Source organism: Squalius cephalus (assembly GCF_949319135.1).
Source record: "Squalius cephalus genome assembly, chromosome: 9".
Classification (NCBI taxonomy): Eukaryota; Metazoa; Chordata; class Actinopteri; order Cypriniformes; family Leuciscidae; genus Squalius; species Squalius cephalus.
Window position 1 is genome coordinate 3,108,744 of NC_137130.1, and position 20,110 is coordinate 3,128,853.

At 39.0% G+C, this 20,110-nt stretch overlaps 1 protein-coding gene across 1 annotated transcript in view; it reads left to right on the top strand.

Moving 5' to 3' along the window:
- The window catches only part of trpm2 (transient receptor potential cation channel, subfamily M, member 2), a 51,177-nt gene that overhangs the window by 20,809 nt on the left and 10,258 nt on the right, over positions 1-20,110 (top strand). The window contains exons 10-21 of the mRNA XM_079881970.1: positions 1,040-1,342; positions 1,984-2,124; positions 3,301-3,436; positions 3,699-3,844; positions 9,840-9,952; positions 11,600-11,698; positions 12,037-12,262; positions 13,402-13,520; positions 14,112-14,250; positions 14,548-14,719; positions 16,198-16,378; positions 18,925-19,106. Coding sequence (XP_079738096.1) covers positions 1,040-1,342; positions 1,984-2,124; positions 3,301-3,436; positions 3,699-3,844; positions 9,840-9,952; positions 11,600-11,698; positions 12,037-12,262; positions 13,402-13,520; positions 14,112-14,250; positions 14,548-14,719; positions 16,198-16,378; positions 18,925-19,106 — 1,957 coding nt within the window. The remainder of the gene's footprint in view (positions 1-1,039; positions 1,343-1,983; positions 2,125-3,300; positions 3,437-3,698; positions 3,845-9,839; positions 9,953-11,599; positions 11,699-12,036; positions 12,263-13,401; positions 13,521-14,111; positions 14,251-14,547; positions 14,720-16,197; positions 16,379-18,924; positions 19,107-20,110) is intronic.

Genomic DNA, 20,110 nt, shown 5'->3' on the forward strand with positions numbered 1-20,110 from the left:
TGATTGGTCTGCTCTGCTCTGATTGGTCAGATGGCCCAGTCTGCTGTGATTGGTCTACTCTGCTCTGATTGGTCAAATGGCTCAGTCTGTTGTGATTGGTCTACTCTGCTCTGATTGGTCAGATGGCCCAGTCTGTTGTGACTGGTCTACTCTGCTCTGATTGGTCAGATGGCTCAGTCTGTTGTGATTGATCTACTCTGCTCTGATTGGTCAGATGGCTCAGTCTGTTGTGATTGATCTACTCTGCTCTGATTGGTCAGATGGCTCAGTCTGTTGTGATTGGTCTACTCTGCTCTGATTGGTCAGATGGCTCAGTCTGTTGTGATTGGTCTACTCTGCTCTGATTGGTCAGATGGCTCAGTCTGTTGTGATTGGTCTACTCTGCTCTGATTGGTCAGATGGCCCAGTCTGTTGTGACTGGTTGGCCGCTTACAGCATGTGTTGGAAACAAAACAGCCATTACCATATCTGAATTTCTCCTCCGGATCTTCCTCACCATTTGATACACAGTGATACGAACAGTAATGATGGCGTCGGTTTTACCGTATCAATTCCAGCGTGAGTCCTCATCCTTTTGCAATGAAGACAGCATCTTCTCGATATATCAACAACACAAACCAAAGTCAAAGTAGACGTTGTTTGCATGCAGCCAATGAAGACCATAGGCATGCAAATTTGTTACAAACATAAGTAGCTTCAGCAGGAAATGAGACTGTAATTACTGACGACTCATTTCAGGCAAATCAGAACCGATTCTTTCTTTCAGGAGACAAAAACTCCATCTACCTGCACTTTGATCTTTGAAACTTTGCAGACCTTTTACATTCAAAGAGCTATATTACACACTACACATCCAAAAAAAAGCATAATAGGGGCACTTTAACGTCTTTTCACTTGTTATTTGGTCAGGGGTTCACAAACTTTTGCATGCAACTCATTATTTAAAGAAAAACTATGTTCATACAGTGCCTGTGGGAGTCTCATTGAATGTTTATTATGTTGGGTTTGTCATGATTTGTTGATATCTTTCCCGTCTCAGTCCTGTGATCTGCATCCGGCCATGCTTTCTGCGCTGGTGGGCAACAAACCTGAGTTTGTGCGGCTTTTGCTGGAGAATGGAGTGTGTGTGCATACGTTTCTGAAAGAAGAGGAGACTCTCTGTGAGCTCTACAAACGCCTACCCACCTGCTTCTTCCTGCGCAAGCTTGCAAAACGGGCCCATGATGTCAAAATGATTTCCTTGAGTCACGTGTCTGAAGAAGTGCGCCACCTGCTGGGAAGTTTTACTCAACCGTTATACGTCTCTTCAAACAAGAAAAACAAAGATGGTGTCTGTTTAACGGCAAGTTTAAGACAGAAAACACCTCAGCAACAAAGACGGGGAAAAGTACAGTAGGCTACAGTGTTATTTTAGCATTATTTATATATTATTATAGTATGTATCAAAATTAGTCTTTCTTTTTTCAGTTTTCATTTTAATTTTACATTTTTTTAATGTAATTTTGTCATTTTTATCAGCTTTTTTATATTTACAGCAGTAAACATTTGAAGTGGATCAAAACCTTTCATCAAAGTTATACATGAATTTTGAACAATACCCCGTTCTTGTCTTAGGACAACTTTGTTGAACTTTTTTGATCCACTTCAAATGTTGACTACTGTATATTTAGATTTAATTTTGATTTATTCAGTTTTAGTTTTTGTAATTTTAGTACTTCAACTTATTTTTAATTGATAATGATAAGAAACTGGGTTGTTAATTGGCGTAGAAAATACAATGCAAACAAATCTCAAAGATCCTAAAGTGGGCTTCTTTTCTTTATACAAAAGATCATTTAATAATACTTATTTTTGAGGTGAGGGCATGTTTTTGATATGCTATCATCAGTAAATAAAATCATCAAACTATAAAGCTTTAATCCTAGTTTTACTGTAATGTGAAGAGTCTGGCTGTTTGATTCATTGAAGCGCTGCCTCTCTCAGGTGCTGTCCAAAGGCCCGGTGGATCCGCTGTGTTCTGGGGAAGACACGACCGCACTCACGGTTTGGGACCCGGGACGGGATCTCTTCCTCTGGGGTGTTGTACAGAATAACAGAGAAATGGCAGAGATCGGCTGGGAGCAGGTACAGCACTGGCTAGAGACAAACTCTTCAATTTGGTGATAGAAGCTGATATTTTGCTGAAGCTGTGAAATACATATAATATTAAATGTATAAATCTTAAATCTTTAAATAAAATTAGTACTCTACTCTTTGGAAAACGTATTATTATTTTATTATTATTTATTGAAATGTACTACTATTATAGTATTTATTGATTTTAAAAGAGCTTTTATTTTCCTATTTTCGTAATTTTGTTATGTGCTTTTGTCATGTTTATGCATTTTATTTTTTTATCCTTCTAATATTGCTTATATTTTTTATATTTCTATTCTTTGATTTATTTTATTTTAGTTTTAGTCATTTTAATTCTTCTTATACTTATTTCAGTTTGTTTTTAATCAAGGACATTTCTAAGGATTTCATCTAATAATTGTAGTTTATTCTAATAATTGTTATTTATTTATTTTTTAGCTTGGTTCTGATGGATCAACATGGTTGCCTCTGTCATATGAAGGTTTTTTTTAATTAATTTTAGTGAATCAGTTCATTCAGTTAATTGAACTGGATAAAAATAATCCACTGATTCATTTGAGAACCAGTGCGTAATTTAAAAGTGAAATATTTTGTTATTGTTTATACAGATTATATTTTAGGTTTTTAAGTGTCCAATAACCAAAACACACAACCAATTTTGAACTGTTTTATTTGTGTTTTTTGACACAATAATACATAATCTTTAGACTATAAAATATATAAAAAGATATAAATAAATAAAAGAACAATTAAAACTAAGTTATATAATAATAATTATGACAATTGCATTGTTATTCCTCTTTGACCATTCATTTAATTGAATCATTTGTTTGGATAGTTCATGTAATTAAACTGGTTCAAAAACGACAACAACAAAACAATTCACTGATTCATTTGAATCGCTGTGTGTAATTGTACGTCTTGTATTTATAGTATTTTGTTAAAGGCTTCTGTTCATACTTTTTTAACTACATTATATCAATGAGAGTGTTTTCTATTTTTATTGGTTGTAGTTTGCATAAATGCATTCATTCAAATGTTGTTTTGTGACAGGTAAATACTGATCTGATTGCATGAATAAATCAGATAATCTGATTCTGTATTTAAATAGCATGAGAGTAGTTGCAGTTTGAAGATTCACAAATGTGTGTGTTGATTTTTTAGTGCAGAGACTGTATCGCAGCCGCTCTGGCCGCCAGTAAGATCTTGAGGAAACTGGCGCAGGAGAGCGGCGAGGATGATAGCGAAGAGGCAAAAGAAATGAGTGAACTGGCCAACCACTTTGAGAAACAAGCCATCGGTATGATTTCAGATTCATTCTTTATTTGTCTTCACAGACTGTACCAGGAGCAACATGTGTATAGCACCCAGAATACACATATTTTGTACACATAAATAAACATATTACAATTTTTTTTTTTTAAATGCCATGTAACAAACATCACTTCAAATCCCTTGACCTGAGCTGTGATGTTTGTGTGTGTGACCTCAGGTGTCTTCAGCGAGTGTTAAATGCTTTGACCTGAGCCGTGATGTTTAACCCTGTGTGTGTGTGACCTCAGGTGTCTTCAGCGAGTGTCACAGCTGGGACGCCCAGCGAGCGCAGAGACTCCTGATCCGCATATCTCCATCGTGGGGCAGAAGCACATGTCTGTGGCTCGCTCTCGAGGCCGATGATAAAAGCTTCATCGCTCACTCAGGAGTGCAGGTGAACAAACCCAGCGGCATATTCAGAAATATCTATGGCTTATCTGTCTTAGCTTATTATACTCGGAAAGGAGAAAGTACTTCATGGTCCTAATGGTTGCAAATTATTGTTATTAAATATTACATAAAAATAATATAATATATTGCACAGATAACAAAAGGATAATTTGTACAACAACAACAACAACAACGATAATAACTCATTGTTATTAATATTATACATACATATAATTTTTTTATTTATTATTATTTATGCAATTATGTTTATATATATTGTTTTGTGTTCTTAATGATTGCAAATTATTAGTATTAGTATTATACACATTTTTGTTTTTGTTATATTTTATATTATTATATTATATTTAGATAACTGTCACAGAGTCAGTACACCGTCACAGACCCAATCATACCAATCACCAGGACCCGCCCACTCATTCACTATCACCAGATTACTGACTCGCTGCACCTGCACTCCCTCATCAACACAGCTCTATATTCACAGTTCACCATACACTCATTGTCTGGTCTCATCGCAGTTACCACTGCTTACTAGGGGTGTAAATCGGACAGTTCATCACGATACGATACGATATCGATTCTCTCAGCCAGCGATACGATATTTTCCGATACTTAAAAAAATTCCACGATACGATTCGATTCGATTCGATTCAGGGCTATATCGATCGATTAATCGATATTTAGATATTATGTTCACACAACCAGTTACGTTTTTATTAACTCACAAATGCAATCAAAATATATAATATGAACGTTTAATTAAACTCTTTGAAAATTGCACACACTCTCCCAATTGGGACATTTATAACAGAAGTGGTCATTTGCAAGTACTCCGTTCTTGTTCATTTTCATAAATCATGTTTTTTATTATTATTGTGCATCCAAGTAATATCAATCAAACTGCAGCTGGGTTGTTTTGATTAATAATAATAATAACTTAAAAAATACAGGTAAATTACAAAATTAAAGTTAATTGAAAGTATTCTTTAATATGTTAAAAGTTTTTTGTTTTTTTTGTTTTTTTTTTGCAGAGCAGATACATTCACATTTCATCTTTCTGAGTCAAACAAAACCAAGTAATTGATATTAATACAACACTCGGTTAATCTTCATAACGTTAATCTCCTCAGCTGACAGACGCCTAACAAACTTTGTTGTTGTGATAACGCAGTACAGAGAGCTTTTCCCTCACCACTAAACGAGCTGCTTTAGTAAGGTTCCGTGAAAATGTTTCAGGTTTTATTTTCCTTTTACGCCCTGAAGAAGATATCACGAGTTCATTGAAATTATCCATCCTCGATCACTTTTAGTCAGCTTTGACGAAACTCCTCTTAGCCAGCGCGTCTTTTCAAAGTGACATCTGACCTGAATACTGCGCGCTGAGTCGCTAAAACGGACTTATCGTGTTGTGTTCACCAACAAGGGTGCGAGTGCTTGTCTGTTTCTGCTGTAAAACATGAACTCGCGATGCCTTGACAGCGGACAATACCTACTTTTGTGAAAAAAACTTGTTTAGGGTTTAGTCAGTCTTGTCAGGCGTCTTTTTCAGATGAGGAGATTAACGTTACACACCGGCAGGCGGTTGGTGAGTAAACGAAAATGTGCGCTTTGGCGGAAGGATGTTACGTGAGAATGTGGAGAGTGTCAAAATAAAGGTGTATATCAATATTTTAAGTGTGGAATCGATGCATCGTATCGTTAGACGTTATATCGATGCATCGATCCATATCGATGTATCGTTACACCCCTACTGCTTACCATCACACTCCTTACCCATCTACTTACTGTGATTCGTCTCGTCAAGCTTCCAGTCTTCTGTCCGTCTTCCATCCGTCGTCCTGATCCAGATCTCCTGTCTTCTTGTTCACTCGTCACCTGCACAGAGAATCCACTTCTGCCTCTGCCAGTCCCATGGCCCGACCAGCGACATACAATGGTGAGGCGGAGGATTGCAGCAGGTTTCTACTACAATCTTTATTGTACTTTGAGATGCAGCCACAGCTTTTCTCCACCGAATGGTCGCGTATCACTTTTATGATCTCACTGTTGTCTGGAGGAGCACTGCATTGGGCGCAATCCATTTGGCATGCCAACGGCCCGGTCACGAGTTCCTTAACATCATTCACCAACCACTTTAAAGAAGTCTTCGGTCAAACTGCATCAGTATTATCCATCCATGATCAATTCAACCTCCGTCAAGGTAAAACTCCCATTAATGCATATGCTTTTCAATTCAGCACTTTAGCGGCATCTTGCGGGTGGAATGAGACGGCCCTGCTGACAGCCTTTTGCTGGGGTCTCAACCCGGAAGTACGCCACCAGATGGTCATTTATGACTATAACGTTGGGTTGGAAGGTTTCATTCAGAAAGCTGTGCGCATCTCCCAAACGTCTGTCAGCCTGGTCACTATCAGTGCAATTCAGTTTCTCCCTAAAGTACCTCACTCGTACACCTGTCCAATTCTCACCCAAAAACTTCTACTTCCAGCGCAAGCGCTCATCGACTCCGGACCGCAGGGAACTTCATCTCTCGTCAACTTCTCCAAAGACTCAACCTCCAGAGGAAACGCTGCTCCCAGGAACTAGCCATCCACACCATTCTCGGCAAACCGCTGGGCCATGGTCGCATTCGTCATTTCCAAACTGAAATTTTACCAGAGTACCGGACTGCGCCATTGACCTGCTGCCTGGGGCCACTCCACCGAAGGGTAAGGTCTACCTTTTGTCCATCCCGGAGCAGAAGGCCATGGAGGAGTATCTTCAAGAGGCTCTCAAACAATGTTTCATCCAACCATCGACGTCCCCTGCCGCTTCCAGCTTCTTCGTGGCCAAGAAGGACGGAGGTTTGCGGCCGTGCATCAACTACGGAACTACTGGGCACTCAACTTTCAGACCGTCAAATTCAGCTATCCTCTTCCTCTGGTCCCTGCAACCCTAGAGCAGCTCCATGGAGCTCGCATGTTCTCCAAACTGGACCTGCGGAGCGCCTACATCCTCATTCAAATACGTGAGGGGGATGAATGGAAGACGGCGTTCATCACCCCCCGACAGGCCACTGCGGGTACCAGGTGATGCCGAATTGCCTGTTCAACTCCCCCTCCGTATTCCAGGGGTATATGAGTACCTGTATATGAGGTGTTCCGGGAGTACCTCCAACGCTTCACCATCTTCTACATCGACGACATCCTGATCTACTCCCGGAACCTGGCCGAACATCGCCAATATGTGACGCAGGTCCTCCAAAAGCTGAGAGAACACCACCTCTATCTCAGGTTGGAGAAGTGCGAATTCCACTCACCACCTATCCAGTTCCTCAGATATATCATCGACCAACGAGGTATCCAAATGGACCAGAGGAAGGTGGACACCATTCACAACTGGCCCCAACCTGTCACTATCAAGGAACTCCAACGCTTTCTAGGCTTCGCCAACTTTTATCCAAGATTCATCCAGAATTACAGTGTCCTCAGCTCACCTCACTCCTCAGAAACCAGCCCAAGTATCTGTCCTGGAACCCCTTGGCCATAGAAGCATTCCAACACCTGAAGAATGCCTTCATCACCGCTCCAATCCTGGTACACCCCAATCCAGAACTCCCATTCATGGTCGAAGTTGACGCATCTACTACCGGGGTTGGAGCGGTACTCTCCCAGCGGTAGGGTGAGCCTCCACGACTCCAGCCTTCTACTCCCATAAACTGTCCCTGGCGGAGCAGAATTACGACATTGGAAATCGTGAGCTGCTGGCGATCAAGCTCACCTTGGAGGAATGGAGACACTGGCTGGAGGGAGCTCACCACCATTTCGAAGTCATCACATATCACCGGAACCTGGAATATCTCAGAGAAGCCAAGCGACTCAACCCAAGACTAGCCCGTTGGGCTCTGTTCTTCACATGGTTCGACTTCACCGTGACCACCGACCCGGTACCAAGAATTGCAAGGCGGATGCCTTGTCCCGTCTGCATCATCCTGAACCTGAATCCAGTCCTCCAGAACCTGTTCTCCCTCGAGCCATGGTTGTCAGTCCGATCCAATGGTCCATCGACGATCAACTCCTCCAAGCCAATCGCAACGAACCTGCTCCGCCGGGAGGTCTTGAAGGACAGTTGGATGTACCTGCTGTCTGTCCCTCATGGACTCAGCACACACCTCTCTGGGCTCTGGACACCCATGCAGCCAGCGAACCCTCTCGCTCCTACAAGATTGCTACTGGTGGCCCAACATGGCCCAGGATATCTCCTGGTACATCAAGGGGTGCTCAGTCTGTGCCATCACCAACACACAGAGGAAGCTACCCGAAGGAAAGTTGGTACCTCTGCCGATACCCAGACGCCCCTTGTCTCATCTGGGCATTGATTTCATGACCGACCTCCCTCCGTCCAACCATCACACCTGTATATTCGTCGTCGTAGACCGGTTCTCCAAAGCCTGCAAACTCATCTCCATCAAGGCCCTGCCTACCGCGTTCGAAGACGCAGAACTCCTCTTCCAACAAGTTTTTCATCATTATGGCCTTCCAGAAGACATCGTATTGGACAGAGGTCCCCAGTTTATCTCCCGGGTGTGGCAGGCCTTCTTCAAACTCCTCGGCGTCTCAGTAAGTCTATCTTCAGGGTACCACCCGCAGACAAACGGCCAGACTGAGCGCAAGATCCAGGAGATCGGGAGGTACCTGTGGTCATACTGCCACCAGAACCAGGACCAGCTGGAGCCGCTACCTCTCCTGGGCGGAGTATGCCCAGAACTCCCTGCGTTTAACCACCACTGGGCTTACTCCATTCCAATCCTCGGGTACCAACCTCCTCTCTTCCCCTCGACCAGCTGTCAACTACTGGTTTGAGGCGAGCGAGAGGGTATGGGACGAGAGGGTATGGGTATTGGCTCTCCACCCGCGACATCCGTCTTCGCCTGCCCTGCCGTAAGCTGAGTCCCCACTATATAGGTCCCTTCACCGTGCAGAGGCAGATCAACGAGGTCACCTACAGGCTCAACCTTCCACCTCACTTCCATATCTCACCTTCATTTCATGTCTCCCTCCTGAAACCCTTCACTGTACCTCTATCCTCTTCTCCTACAGAACCCACCACGGATGAAGTACCTCCTCCAGATGTCGCTGCCTAGTGTACCGAGTCCATACCATCCTCGACTCATGGCGACGGGGTGCCCGCCTAGAGTGTCCTGGATCCGTTGCTACTCACCCAGTTCCACAAGGATCACCCAAACCGGCCAGAGGTCGAGGCCGACCCCGTCGCAGAGTCGGTCAGCCGCCAGGAGCCGGCCGTGGAGGAGGAGGGGGTATTGTCACAGAGTCAGCCACACCGTCACAGCCCCAATCATCACCCAATCACCAGGACCCACCCACTCGTTCACAATCACCAGATTACTGACTCGCTGCACCTGCACTCCCTCATCAACACTGCTATATATTCACAGTTCACCATACACTCATTGTCTGGTCTCGTCACCGTTACCACTGCTTACCATCAGACTCCTTACCCGTCTACTTACCTGTGATTCGTCTCGTCAAGCTTCCAGTCTTCTGTCCGTCGCTCATCCATCATCCTGATCCAGATCTCCTGTCTTCTTGTTCACTCGTCACCTGCACAGAGAATCCACTTCAGTCACCATCATCAGTCAACAAGTCACCATCCTCTCACCATCGCCTGGTTCCCGCTGTTTCACACCACTCTGCTCAATAAACACTGTTTTCACTATAACACCTGTCTGTCTCCTTCTGTGTTGTGACAATAACAATAAAAAGTTGTTTTATGATTGCAAATATGTCATGTCTATTAGTCAAGCTTAAAATGTTACATGTTTTTCGCAGGAGAATGAATGGGTGGGTAAGTAATTCATGTGCAATAAGAGTTACTTTTCTTGTGAAAACTGTTATTTTTGGTGTTATTCCTTCAAACCAACTAGCAGTTTATATGGCTCATCACTGATAGCTCAGGTCTCATCGAGTGTCTCTTGTCAGGCCCTGCTCACTCAGATCTGGTGTGGAGAGCTGTCAGTGGAGAATCCACACTGGAAGATTCTTCTGTGCATGATCTTCCCTCCTCTGATATACACCAAGTTCCTGATCTTCAGGTAAAAACTTTTGGTCCCACTTTATATTAAGTGGCGTGTTGTGTTGTTTACATGCTGTATTGTAAAACACTTTTGCTGCTATTGAGGTGTGATACAGGTAAGGTTAGGGACAGGTGTGTGTGGTTATGGGTAGGTTTAAGGGTGGGTTAAGGTGTAAGGGAAGGGTATTACATAAATTAATTACATGCAGGTAGTTTTAAAATATAAGTAATATGTAAAAACATTTACATTTAGTTAGGGGTGGGCGATATCTCGATATTTACGATATATCGAGATATTTTTTAAACTCGATATGGATTTTGACATATCGTATATATCGATATATTGTTTATATTTAATTCTGATTTCGCCACTTTGCTTGTTTGCCTTCTCTGTGCTGTGCTCGCCGTTGCCGTCCTCCGCCTGCTTGTTTTTGTTCCCCCTCCCCTCGCGTGTTGTCTCATTCAACCAAGTCACATCAATCTTTCCCCGCCCAGCGAGTGCTTGAAGTGCGTCAGAAACAGCGCGCGCGCGATCAGTTGTTGTTGGTAATTTTTTGTGTAGCGTCGCCTCTCGCCGCATTGCTTTTGTTTGAGGGCGCTTAACACACTCACACTTAACATGCTCCCCTGTAGAAACGGGCCTGGCAGCTCGCGCCAGGTCTAGACACGGTGAAAGTTTCCTGATTGTGACGGATGGCCGAATTTACATGACACATTATAAATTAGCATTAGCCTACCTATTCTGCTATAGATACAGTGCCAAAAAGAAGAGAAGAGGATAAAGACAGAGGTAAAGTGATGTAATGAATGAGCAGTTTATCTAATTGCATAGTAGTAAGATACTGTAATTTAATGGCAGTTATTTTTACCTTAAACTTTATGCTAGCAGTTGTTCTGAGTTCTCCAGAGGCCCCAGACAGTGTGATTTTGTAACAATCATGTCAGTTTTTAGACGCATTTTTATAACTTTTTTTTTAATTAATGTTTTACTCTACAGTTGTGCAGTTTTTGGGGGATATATGGCATTTTTTAAATTTATTTGCCAAAATTAGTAATGATATTTATATACAGGTTTATTAAAAATAGTTCAATATGTATTATTTCTTCCTTTATTTTACAGTTGAATTATTATTTTTGTATACAGGGATTTTTTTTTTTTTTTAAATGTCGCAGAAACATTTTTTTCATACATGAACTGCCTACCTATTTGCACTTCAATAAAAAAAAGACTTTGTAGTATTTGGCATATTTGTTTTTGCAGTAGTTTTTGGGGGGTTATTTTTCCTGTAAAGATATCGAGATATATATCGTATATCGAGATATAGCAAAATATATCGAGATATATTTTTTGCTCCATATCGCCCAGCCCTACATTTAGTACACAATTAGTCCATTGTTTCAAATGATTAATTTCAATGTAAGTACGTAGTAGTTAAAGCCACTTAATATAAAGTGGGACCAAACTTTCTAATTGAATGTTGAAAACTAACCTTTTGTGTTGTCAGGTCTGAAATCATGTCTATGAGTCATTACATGCACACACCATCAGATGGCAGCATTGCAGTTTCAATAATTACACTGCTTATAGCACTTTTACCACAAACACGGACTTTTAATGACTCTTAATAAATGTTTTCACCCTTATTGTTGAAATGAACTTTCGCAGACGTGATGAGGACATCCAGAGACAGGCCGAGAGAATGAAGATGGAGGAGGATCTACACTTTGCCGGAAACTCAGATGCCAAGATCAAACGCCATTTACAGTTAGTTGAGTTACAAACATCTACAGGCCACATTCACACCGCAAAGATGTAGGAGTGACAAGTGAATGACCCTAAATTACTGCATCAAACTAATGTTAGCATTATGCAACTTAATTATGTTTAAATTTTGTTATTAAAGAACAATTATTCATTATGAATGGTACATAAATGTATTATTATTATTATATAATATATATTATACTTCTATTATAATTATAAATAATTGAATCTAAATTATTGCATCAAACTAATGTTAGCATCATACAACTTATGTATCATAATTGTGTCTGTGTCTGAACAGTCTGTGTCTGAATAATGAAGGAATATTATTGTCTCAGCGTCCCCTTACAGAAGTCTAAGCTGGAGCCTCTGAACTGTCTGTCACGTCTGACGAGTCTCTTCACGTCTCCTCAAGTGAAGTTTTACTGGAACATCGTCTCGTATTTTGGCTTCCTGTGGCTCTTTGCTGTGGTGCTCATGATTGATTTTCAGAAATTTCCATCGTGGAGAGAACTTCTGCTCTATGTATGGCTCACCTCGCTGGTGTGTGAGGAGGTTAGACAGGTGAGACACACACACACACACACACACACACACACACACACACACACACACACACACACACACACACACACACACACTTCAGACATACACTACCTGTCAAGATTAGGATTTTCTATGTTTTTTGAAAGTCTCTTCTGCTCACCAAGGCTGCATTTATATGATCAAAATAAAGTAAAAACAGTAATATTATGAAATATTATTACAATTTAAAATAACTGTTTTCTATGAAAGCTTGTTTCCGCTTGTTATAACTCACAATTCTGACTTTATATCTTGCAACTGTGAGAAAAAAGTCTGAATTGTGAGATAAAAAGTCTCAATTAACTTTAAAAAAAAAAAATTATTCAGTGATGGAAACAAGCTTCCATAGTTTTCTGTGTGTAATATATTTTAAAGTGTAATTTATGTGATCAAAGCTGAATTTTCAGCATCATTACTCCAGTCTTCAGTGTCACATGATCCTTCAGAAATCATTCTAATATGATGATTTGATGCTCAAGAAACATTTATGATTATTATCAGTGTTGAAAACTGTTGTGCTAATTCACACTTTTGTGATCCAATACCACTCTCAAGCTTGAGGGTAAGATTAACATAATAATAATAATAATAAATTAATAATTTAGCTACAATGCATGAGCAACAGTGGGAGTAAAAACATTTATAATGTTACAAAAGATTTCTATTGCAAATAAATACTTTCAATTCATCGAAGAATCCTGAAAAAAATGTATCATGGTTTACACAAAAATATGAAGCAGCAGAAACTGTTTTCAACATTGATAATAACAAGAACCATTACTAATAATTGATCATCAATAATAATTGATCAGCAAATCATCGTATTAGAATGATTTCTGAAGGATCATGTGACACTGAAGACTGGAGTAATGATGCTGAAAATTCAGCTTTGATCACAGGAATAAATGACATTTTACTATATATTCACATAGAACACATTTATTTTAAATTGTAATAATTTTTCAGAATATTACTGTATTTTTGATTAATTAAATTCACCTTGGTGAGCAGAAGAGACTTCTTTCAAAAACATTAAAGAATCGTAAGCCAATATACTGTTATTAAATCTGTCCGTCTATATCAATATGTCTATATTTAACCACTCTGATACTCCACAGCTCTATCATGACTTCGATGGGCCCGGCTTTCGGAGGAAAGCAAAGATGTATATCAGGGATCTGTGGAACATTCTGGATGTGCTGTCAATCATGCTGTTCATTTCTGGTCTGGCCTGCAGGTCAACACAACCACTGTTTCACTAAATACCGTTCAGATATGATTAATTCATAAATAAAGATTAATTCAGTGCAGTTCATGCTTTCCTCATTAGGTTAAGATTACAATGAGCAAATATCCTCATAACTAGGGCTGTATGAAACATCAAAAAAAGTATCCACTGTCTGTGAGCTGTACCTCATCATATCTGAAATTGCTTCAAAGGTCTATTTTTTTTACCATAATATTTTGATCGAACAGTCAATGTAGATTCATATTGTTTAATAATATAAAAATGTAAAATACAGTAAAAATCTAGTTAAAATAACAATTTTCATTTATATGCACCAATAGTAACACAAAGCAATAATTATCTGCATATGTTTTTACTAAAGCATTTAATGCATTACACTTTTAAGTTATGATTCTGTTCATTAAAAGAATTTCACTGAAAGAAACCTACCAACACTAATAGACTCTCATATAAAGGAATCATATTTAAAGTTTTTGGTCCTCATCTTGAGTTAAGTTGAGTTCATTTGCATAATGACTCAGAACTAAATTAAATCAGCATTTTTTTCACACTTAATCAAACGCTGTGTTTTTCATACAGACTTCAGGCCTCCGAGACTGTGTTCTACGTGGGTAAAGTTCTACTCTGCATCGACTTCATCATATTCTGCCTACGATTAATGGCCATCTTCACTATCAGTCGAAACCTGGGTCCGAAAATAATCATTGTCAGGAGAATGGTGGGTCTGCGTGCTCATAAAGTTCATTTCTTCAGTTCAGATATGTTATGCAATAATTCTGCACAGCCTAAGTGTTAAGGGACTCAAATGCTAACCAAATGCTTGATCTTTTGAAGAAGGACAAATTAACTATTTAAAAAATAAAATATTGAATGACGTGAGCTCTATTCTTCCTCTCATACTGCACATCAAGCAAAAATGTTTTTGCATAAAAGCAATTTCAGACAAATTGAGCTATTAACATGCATATTTTCCCATTTCATTTTGTCCTCTCATATTCTCTCTTCCTCTTTGCAGATGATGGATTTGTTCTTCTTCATGTTTCTGCTCAGTATCTGGGTGGTGGCGTACGGCGTGGCGAAACAGGGCATTATGATAGAAAATGAAGAGAGACTAAACTGGATCGTCCGTGGAGCTGTCTATGATCCCTACCTCATCATATTTGGCAACGTCCCCACTAATATAGACAGTGAGCAGTTTACTCGAAATTAAATGAAATCGAATTATTATTATTTTTGCAATAACATATGAATATTGAAGAGTTGGTGTGATTTCTGCTTTATTTTAAAAATGTTTAATTGTCATATTCCCAGCAAAGAAGAAATGAGGCTACGGCTACATTAATCCGGATACATTTGAAACAGAGTTTTCGTTTAAAAACACTCTCCGTTCACACTAGCGTTTTCAGATGTTTCTGTGCGGATGAAAAACTTCTGGAAAACGCCTGAAAACACTATAATCACCTTACAGTGCATGCGTAAAACCTCTCACAAGATCACTGAGATGAAACAGACGGAAAAATAAATAATAAAGTCATCGCGCAATTCTTCTGACAGGATCATTTTATTTAGCAAAATATCTCGTTTTCAAACAAAAACGTATTAGTCTGGACGGCAGTCCTCCTACACTGTCAAATGATGTATAGATTTGTATATACAGTATTTAAATATGCAATACAAACAAGCCCACCCAGGTGAGAAAAAGTAACATAATGCATTACTTTCCATTAAAAGTAACTAAGTAACCCAATTAGTTACTTTTTAGGGAGTAACACATTATTGTAACGCATTACTTTTAAAGGGGTGGTTGATTATGATTTGACTTTTCTAACTTTAGTTAGTGTGTAATGTTGCTGTTTGAGCATAAACAACATCTGCAAAGTTACAACGCTCAAAGTTCAAAGCAAAGGGAGATATTTGCTTTTAAAGAAATCGCTTTTTAAGGACTTCAACAAACGGCTGGCAGAGACTACACCACATTCCTCCCGGGTTAGTGACATCACAAAGCCTAAAATTTACATAAACCCCGCCCCCTGAACACGATTTATAGATTATCAAGACAGAATATGCTAATCAATGACTAGAAGATAACTACACATAAGCTTCATAAACTCATCAACTAACCATTCAGAAATGTCCTGTTGCTTCTACATGTTGTCACTTCTCGAGTCTCTCCATCATTGTCTGACTCCGGTTTGAACATAAAAGGCTAAAAGTTTTTGAAATTTTGAGTGCATGTGTGTGTGAGTGCAAGCTATTGAAGCTCCGCCCCCTGTGCCGGGAGCAGCAGCTCATTTGCATTTAAAGGAACAGACACAAAACGGTGTGTTTTTGCTCACCCTCAAAAATTGACAATTTTAACATGCTATATAAAAATATCTGTGGGGTATTTTGAGCTAAAACTTCACACACACACTCATCAGATACTTATTTTACATCTTGTGAAAGGGCATTATACCACCCCTTTAAAATTAACTTTCCCCAACACTACTGTAGTTATAATATTATATTAAAAAATATTGCATATGCAATAATAATGCAAATTGATTTTCATATTATAGATTGTATCATTGTTTTTATTGTAACATTGTAGAACATTCAGTCCAGATTTATACAAAATATAGACAAATCCGATAGCTAACAAATATTTCTCTGTTTTGCAAACCAGACACTCAGTTTGATATAAGCAGCTGCAATGTGAACGCCTCAGATCCTCTGAAGCCCAAATGCCCCGTGCTGAACGGTGACAACATGCCGATGTTCCCAGAATGGCTGACCATCATCATGCTGTGTGTCTATCTGCTGTTTGCCAACATTTTACTGCTCAACCTCCTCATCGCTATCTTCAAGTGAGTAAACAGACTGAAACAGGTCAACAGAAACAGTCACTTGTTTCTTTTACACAATGGCTCTAGAACTCTGTATCTACTGTACAAGTAGTGCATCTTATGGGAGACTTTTATTTTATAAAATAGTACATTTGTATAAAATGTAAATATTTATTTAATGTTGAGCAATCATTAATGTACAGTCAAACCAAAATTTATTCAGACACCTTGCTATCCTAACTTACATAAATGAACTATAGTGTTCTGCACCCACTAGTAAAACAAATTAATCTGTATATGGTATTTGAATAATTTTTGGTTTGACTGTATTTGTTTGTTCATTTGTTTATTTAAGCACACGAAATCTGGTTCTTTAATAAATGCATGTCTATAAATAAACTGTATATTTTATAATTTTAAAATATATAATTTTATAATCAACAAACACATTTTTTTTAATATTATGCTGCTTTATATATATTTTTTCTTCATGAGTATAGCTATTGGAACAGCCTTCGCATCATTAGTGTAATCATTAGCAGACTACTGTATGTTGGCAGCACACTAGGTTTTAAAACAGAGCCCATATTTGATCCTTTATAATCCTTATATTGTATCTTGTGTCATTTGCTAAATATTTCCTGTACAGAATTGTAGAAGATGCATGATGCAATATTGCAGTGAATTTTAGGGCTTTAAAGGAGTAGTTCACTTTTAAATGAAAATTAGCCCATTTACTCTCCCTCAAGCCATCCTAGGTGTATATGACGTTCTTCTTTCAGACGAATACAATCAGAGTTATATTAAAAAATATCCTGGCTCTTCCAAGCTTTATAATGGGAGTGGATTGCAACCAACAGATTGAAGCTCAAAAACGTGCATCCATCCGTCATAAACGAACTTCACACGGCTCCGTCGGGTTAATAAAGGCCTTCTGAAGCAAACTGATGAGTTTGTGTAAGAAAAATATTAATATTTAAAACTTTAAAAAGTAAAATGACTAGCTTCCGGCCAAACGAACATACAGATCTGACTTAAGCCTAAAGCGCAACTTATGCGAGAATGCGACGTGACGCACTGCACTACTTCTGACGTCATGAGTTGCGTAAGTTGCGCTTTAGGGGCAAGTAGACTGTGTTTGTCTGGAAGCTAGAATTTTACTTTGTAATGTGTTAAATATGAATATTTTCTTACAAAAACTCATCGTTTTGCTTCAGAAGGCCTTTATTAACCCCCCGGAGCAGTGTGGAGCACTTTTATAATGGATGGATGCACTTTTATAATGGATGGATGCACTTTTATGATGGATAGATGCACTTTTATAATGGATAGATGCACTTTTATAATGGATAGATGCACTTTTATGATGGATGGATGCACTTTTATGATGGATAGATGCACTTATGATGGAAAGATGCACTTTTATGATGGATAAATGCACTTTTATGATGGAAAGATGCACTTTTATAATGGATAGATACACTTTTATAATGGATAGATGCACTTTTATGATGGATGGATGCACTTTTATGATGGATAGATGCACTTTTATGATGGATGGATGCACTTTTATGATGGATGGATGCACTTATGATGGAAAGATGCACTTTTATGATGGATAGATGCACTTTTATAATGGATAGATGCACTTTTATAATGGATGGATGCACTTTTATGATGGATGGATGCACTTTTATGATGGATAGATGCACTTTTATGATGGATGCACTTTTATGATGGATAGATGCACTTTAATGATGGATAGATGCACTTTTATAATGGATAGATGCACTTTTATAATGGATAGATGCACTTTTATGATGGATGGATGCACTTTTATGATGGATACTGTAGATGCACTTTTATGATGGATGGATGCACTTTTATGATGGATGGATGCACTTTTATGATGGATGGATGCACTTATGATGGAAAGATGCACTTTTATGATGGATAGATGCACTTTTATAATGGATAGATGCACTTTTATAATGGATGGATGCACTTTTATGATGGATGGATGCACTTTTATGATGGATGCACTTTTATGATGGATGCACTTTTATGATGGACAGATGCACTTTTATGTTGGATGGATGCACTTTTATGATGGATAGATGCACTTTTATGATGGATGGATACACTTTTATGATGGATAGATGCACTTTTATGATGGAAAGATGCACTTTTATGATGGATGGATGGATGGATGCACATTTATGATGGATAGATGCACTTTTATGATGGATGGATGCACTTTTATGATGGATGGATGCACTTATGATGGATAGATGCACTTTTATGATGGATGGATACACTTTTATGATTGATAGATGCACTTTTATGATGGATGGATGCATGTTTTTGAGCTTCACTCTGTTGGTTGCAATCCACTGCCATTATAAAAACTTGGAAGAGCCTGGACATTTATTAATATATATATACTGTATTCGTCTGAAAGAAGAACGTCAAATACACCTAGGATGACTTGAAGGAGAGTAAATCATGGGCTCATTTTCATTTTAATAGTGAACTAATCCTTTAAACTCTATCTTTGTGCATCACAGCTACACGTTCCAGGAGGTTCAAGACAACACAGACACCATCTGGAAGTTCCAGCGTTACGAGCTGATTAAGGAGTATCACAGCCGACCTGCTCTTCCTCCACCCTTCATCATCCTCAGTCACCTCATACTCTTCATCAAAGGAGTGTTGCTGCGCTGTCCTTCACAGAGACACAAACACTTCAGTGAGTGCTGGGCCAGGACCGCACCACAGCCACAAAACATCTTTTACTGAAAACACACACATGATCGCGGTACATTACTGACGTTCGTTAGTCTAGGCGGGCCTTGTCCACACTAATACATTTTCATTTGAAAACGCATCTTTTTCTCTCTGTTTTGTCCTTCCGTCCACAATGAGACGGCGTTTTATTAATGAAAACGAACCTTTTTGAAAACGCTCTCCAAAGTGGATAAATTTGAAAACGCTGTTTTCGCGTTGTAGTGTGGACTGTCAAAACTGAGGTATTTAAAAACGTTGACATAAGTTTAGTCATGTGACGCATATTGTGCCAATTTATATTCATGTTAATACCTGTATTGTGCCTGTGTAATGTGCTATTCACTTTCACACAGTTGCTAAAATATATTACTTTGCACTCTCTTAATATCACAGTCCTGCAAAGATGACAGAAAATTTTGATTTGCAATAACTTTATTATTTATTTTTCCGTCTGTATCATCCCAGTGAGCTTTTGATGACGGTTTACGCATGCGCTGTAAGGTGCATGTAATTTAGCGTTTTCCGACGTTTCAGTGTGGATGAGAAACTTTTGGAAAACACTAGTGTGGACGGAGAGCGTTTTCAAATGTATCCGGATTAACGTAGACGTAGCCTAGATCGGAATATGATTATAAAGTCTGGTCCAGTTTATAGAGTGCATTAGTGTCCGCCCTTTTTTTCAGGTGCACTGGTTCCAGAAGTATTTTTCCATTAATTTTTTCCATATGGATTTAAAAAAAAGTTTTCGTTAATAAGCGATGATTTGAAACGTGAAGCATTGCGAACAGCAGAATTGAATTAAAAACATTAGAACTGCCTGTTTTGTGGTATGACTCACTTTAGCATTTGCTTTTATCAAAAGTGACCTACATTGCATTCAAAGTTTACATTTTATCAGTTCATGCTTTTCCTGGAAATCAAATCCCAAACAAGTTCTACCTTTTGAGCTACATGAACAAAGCTTAT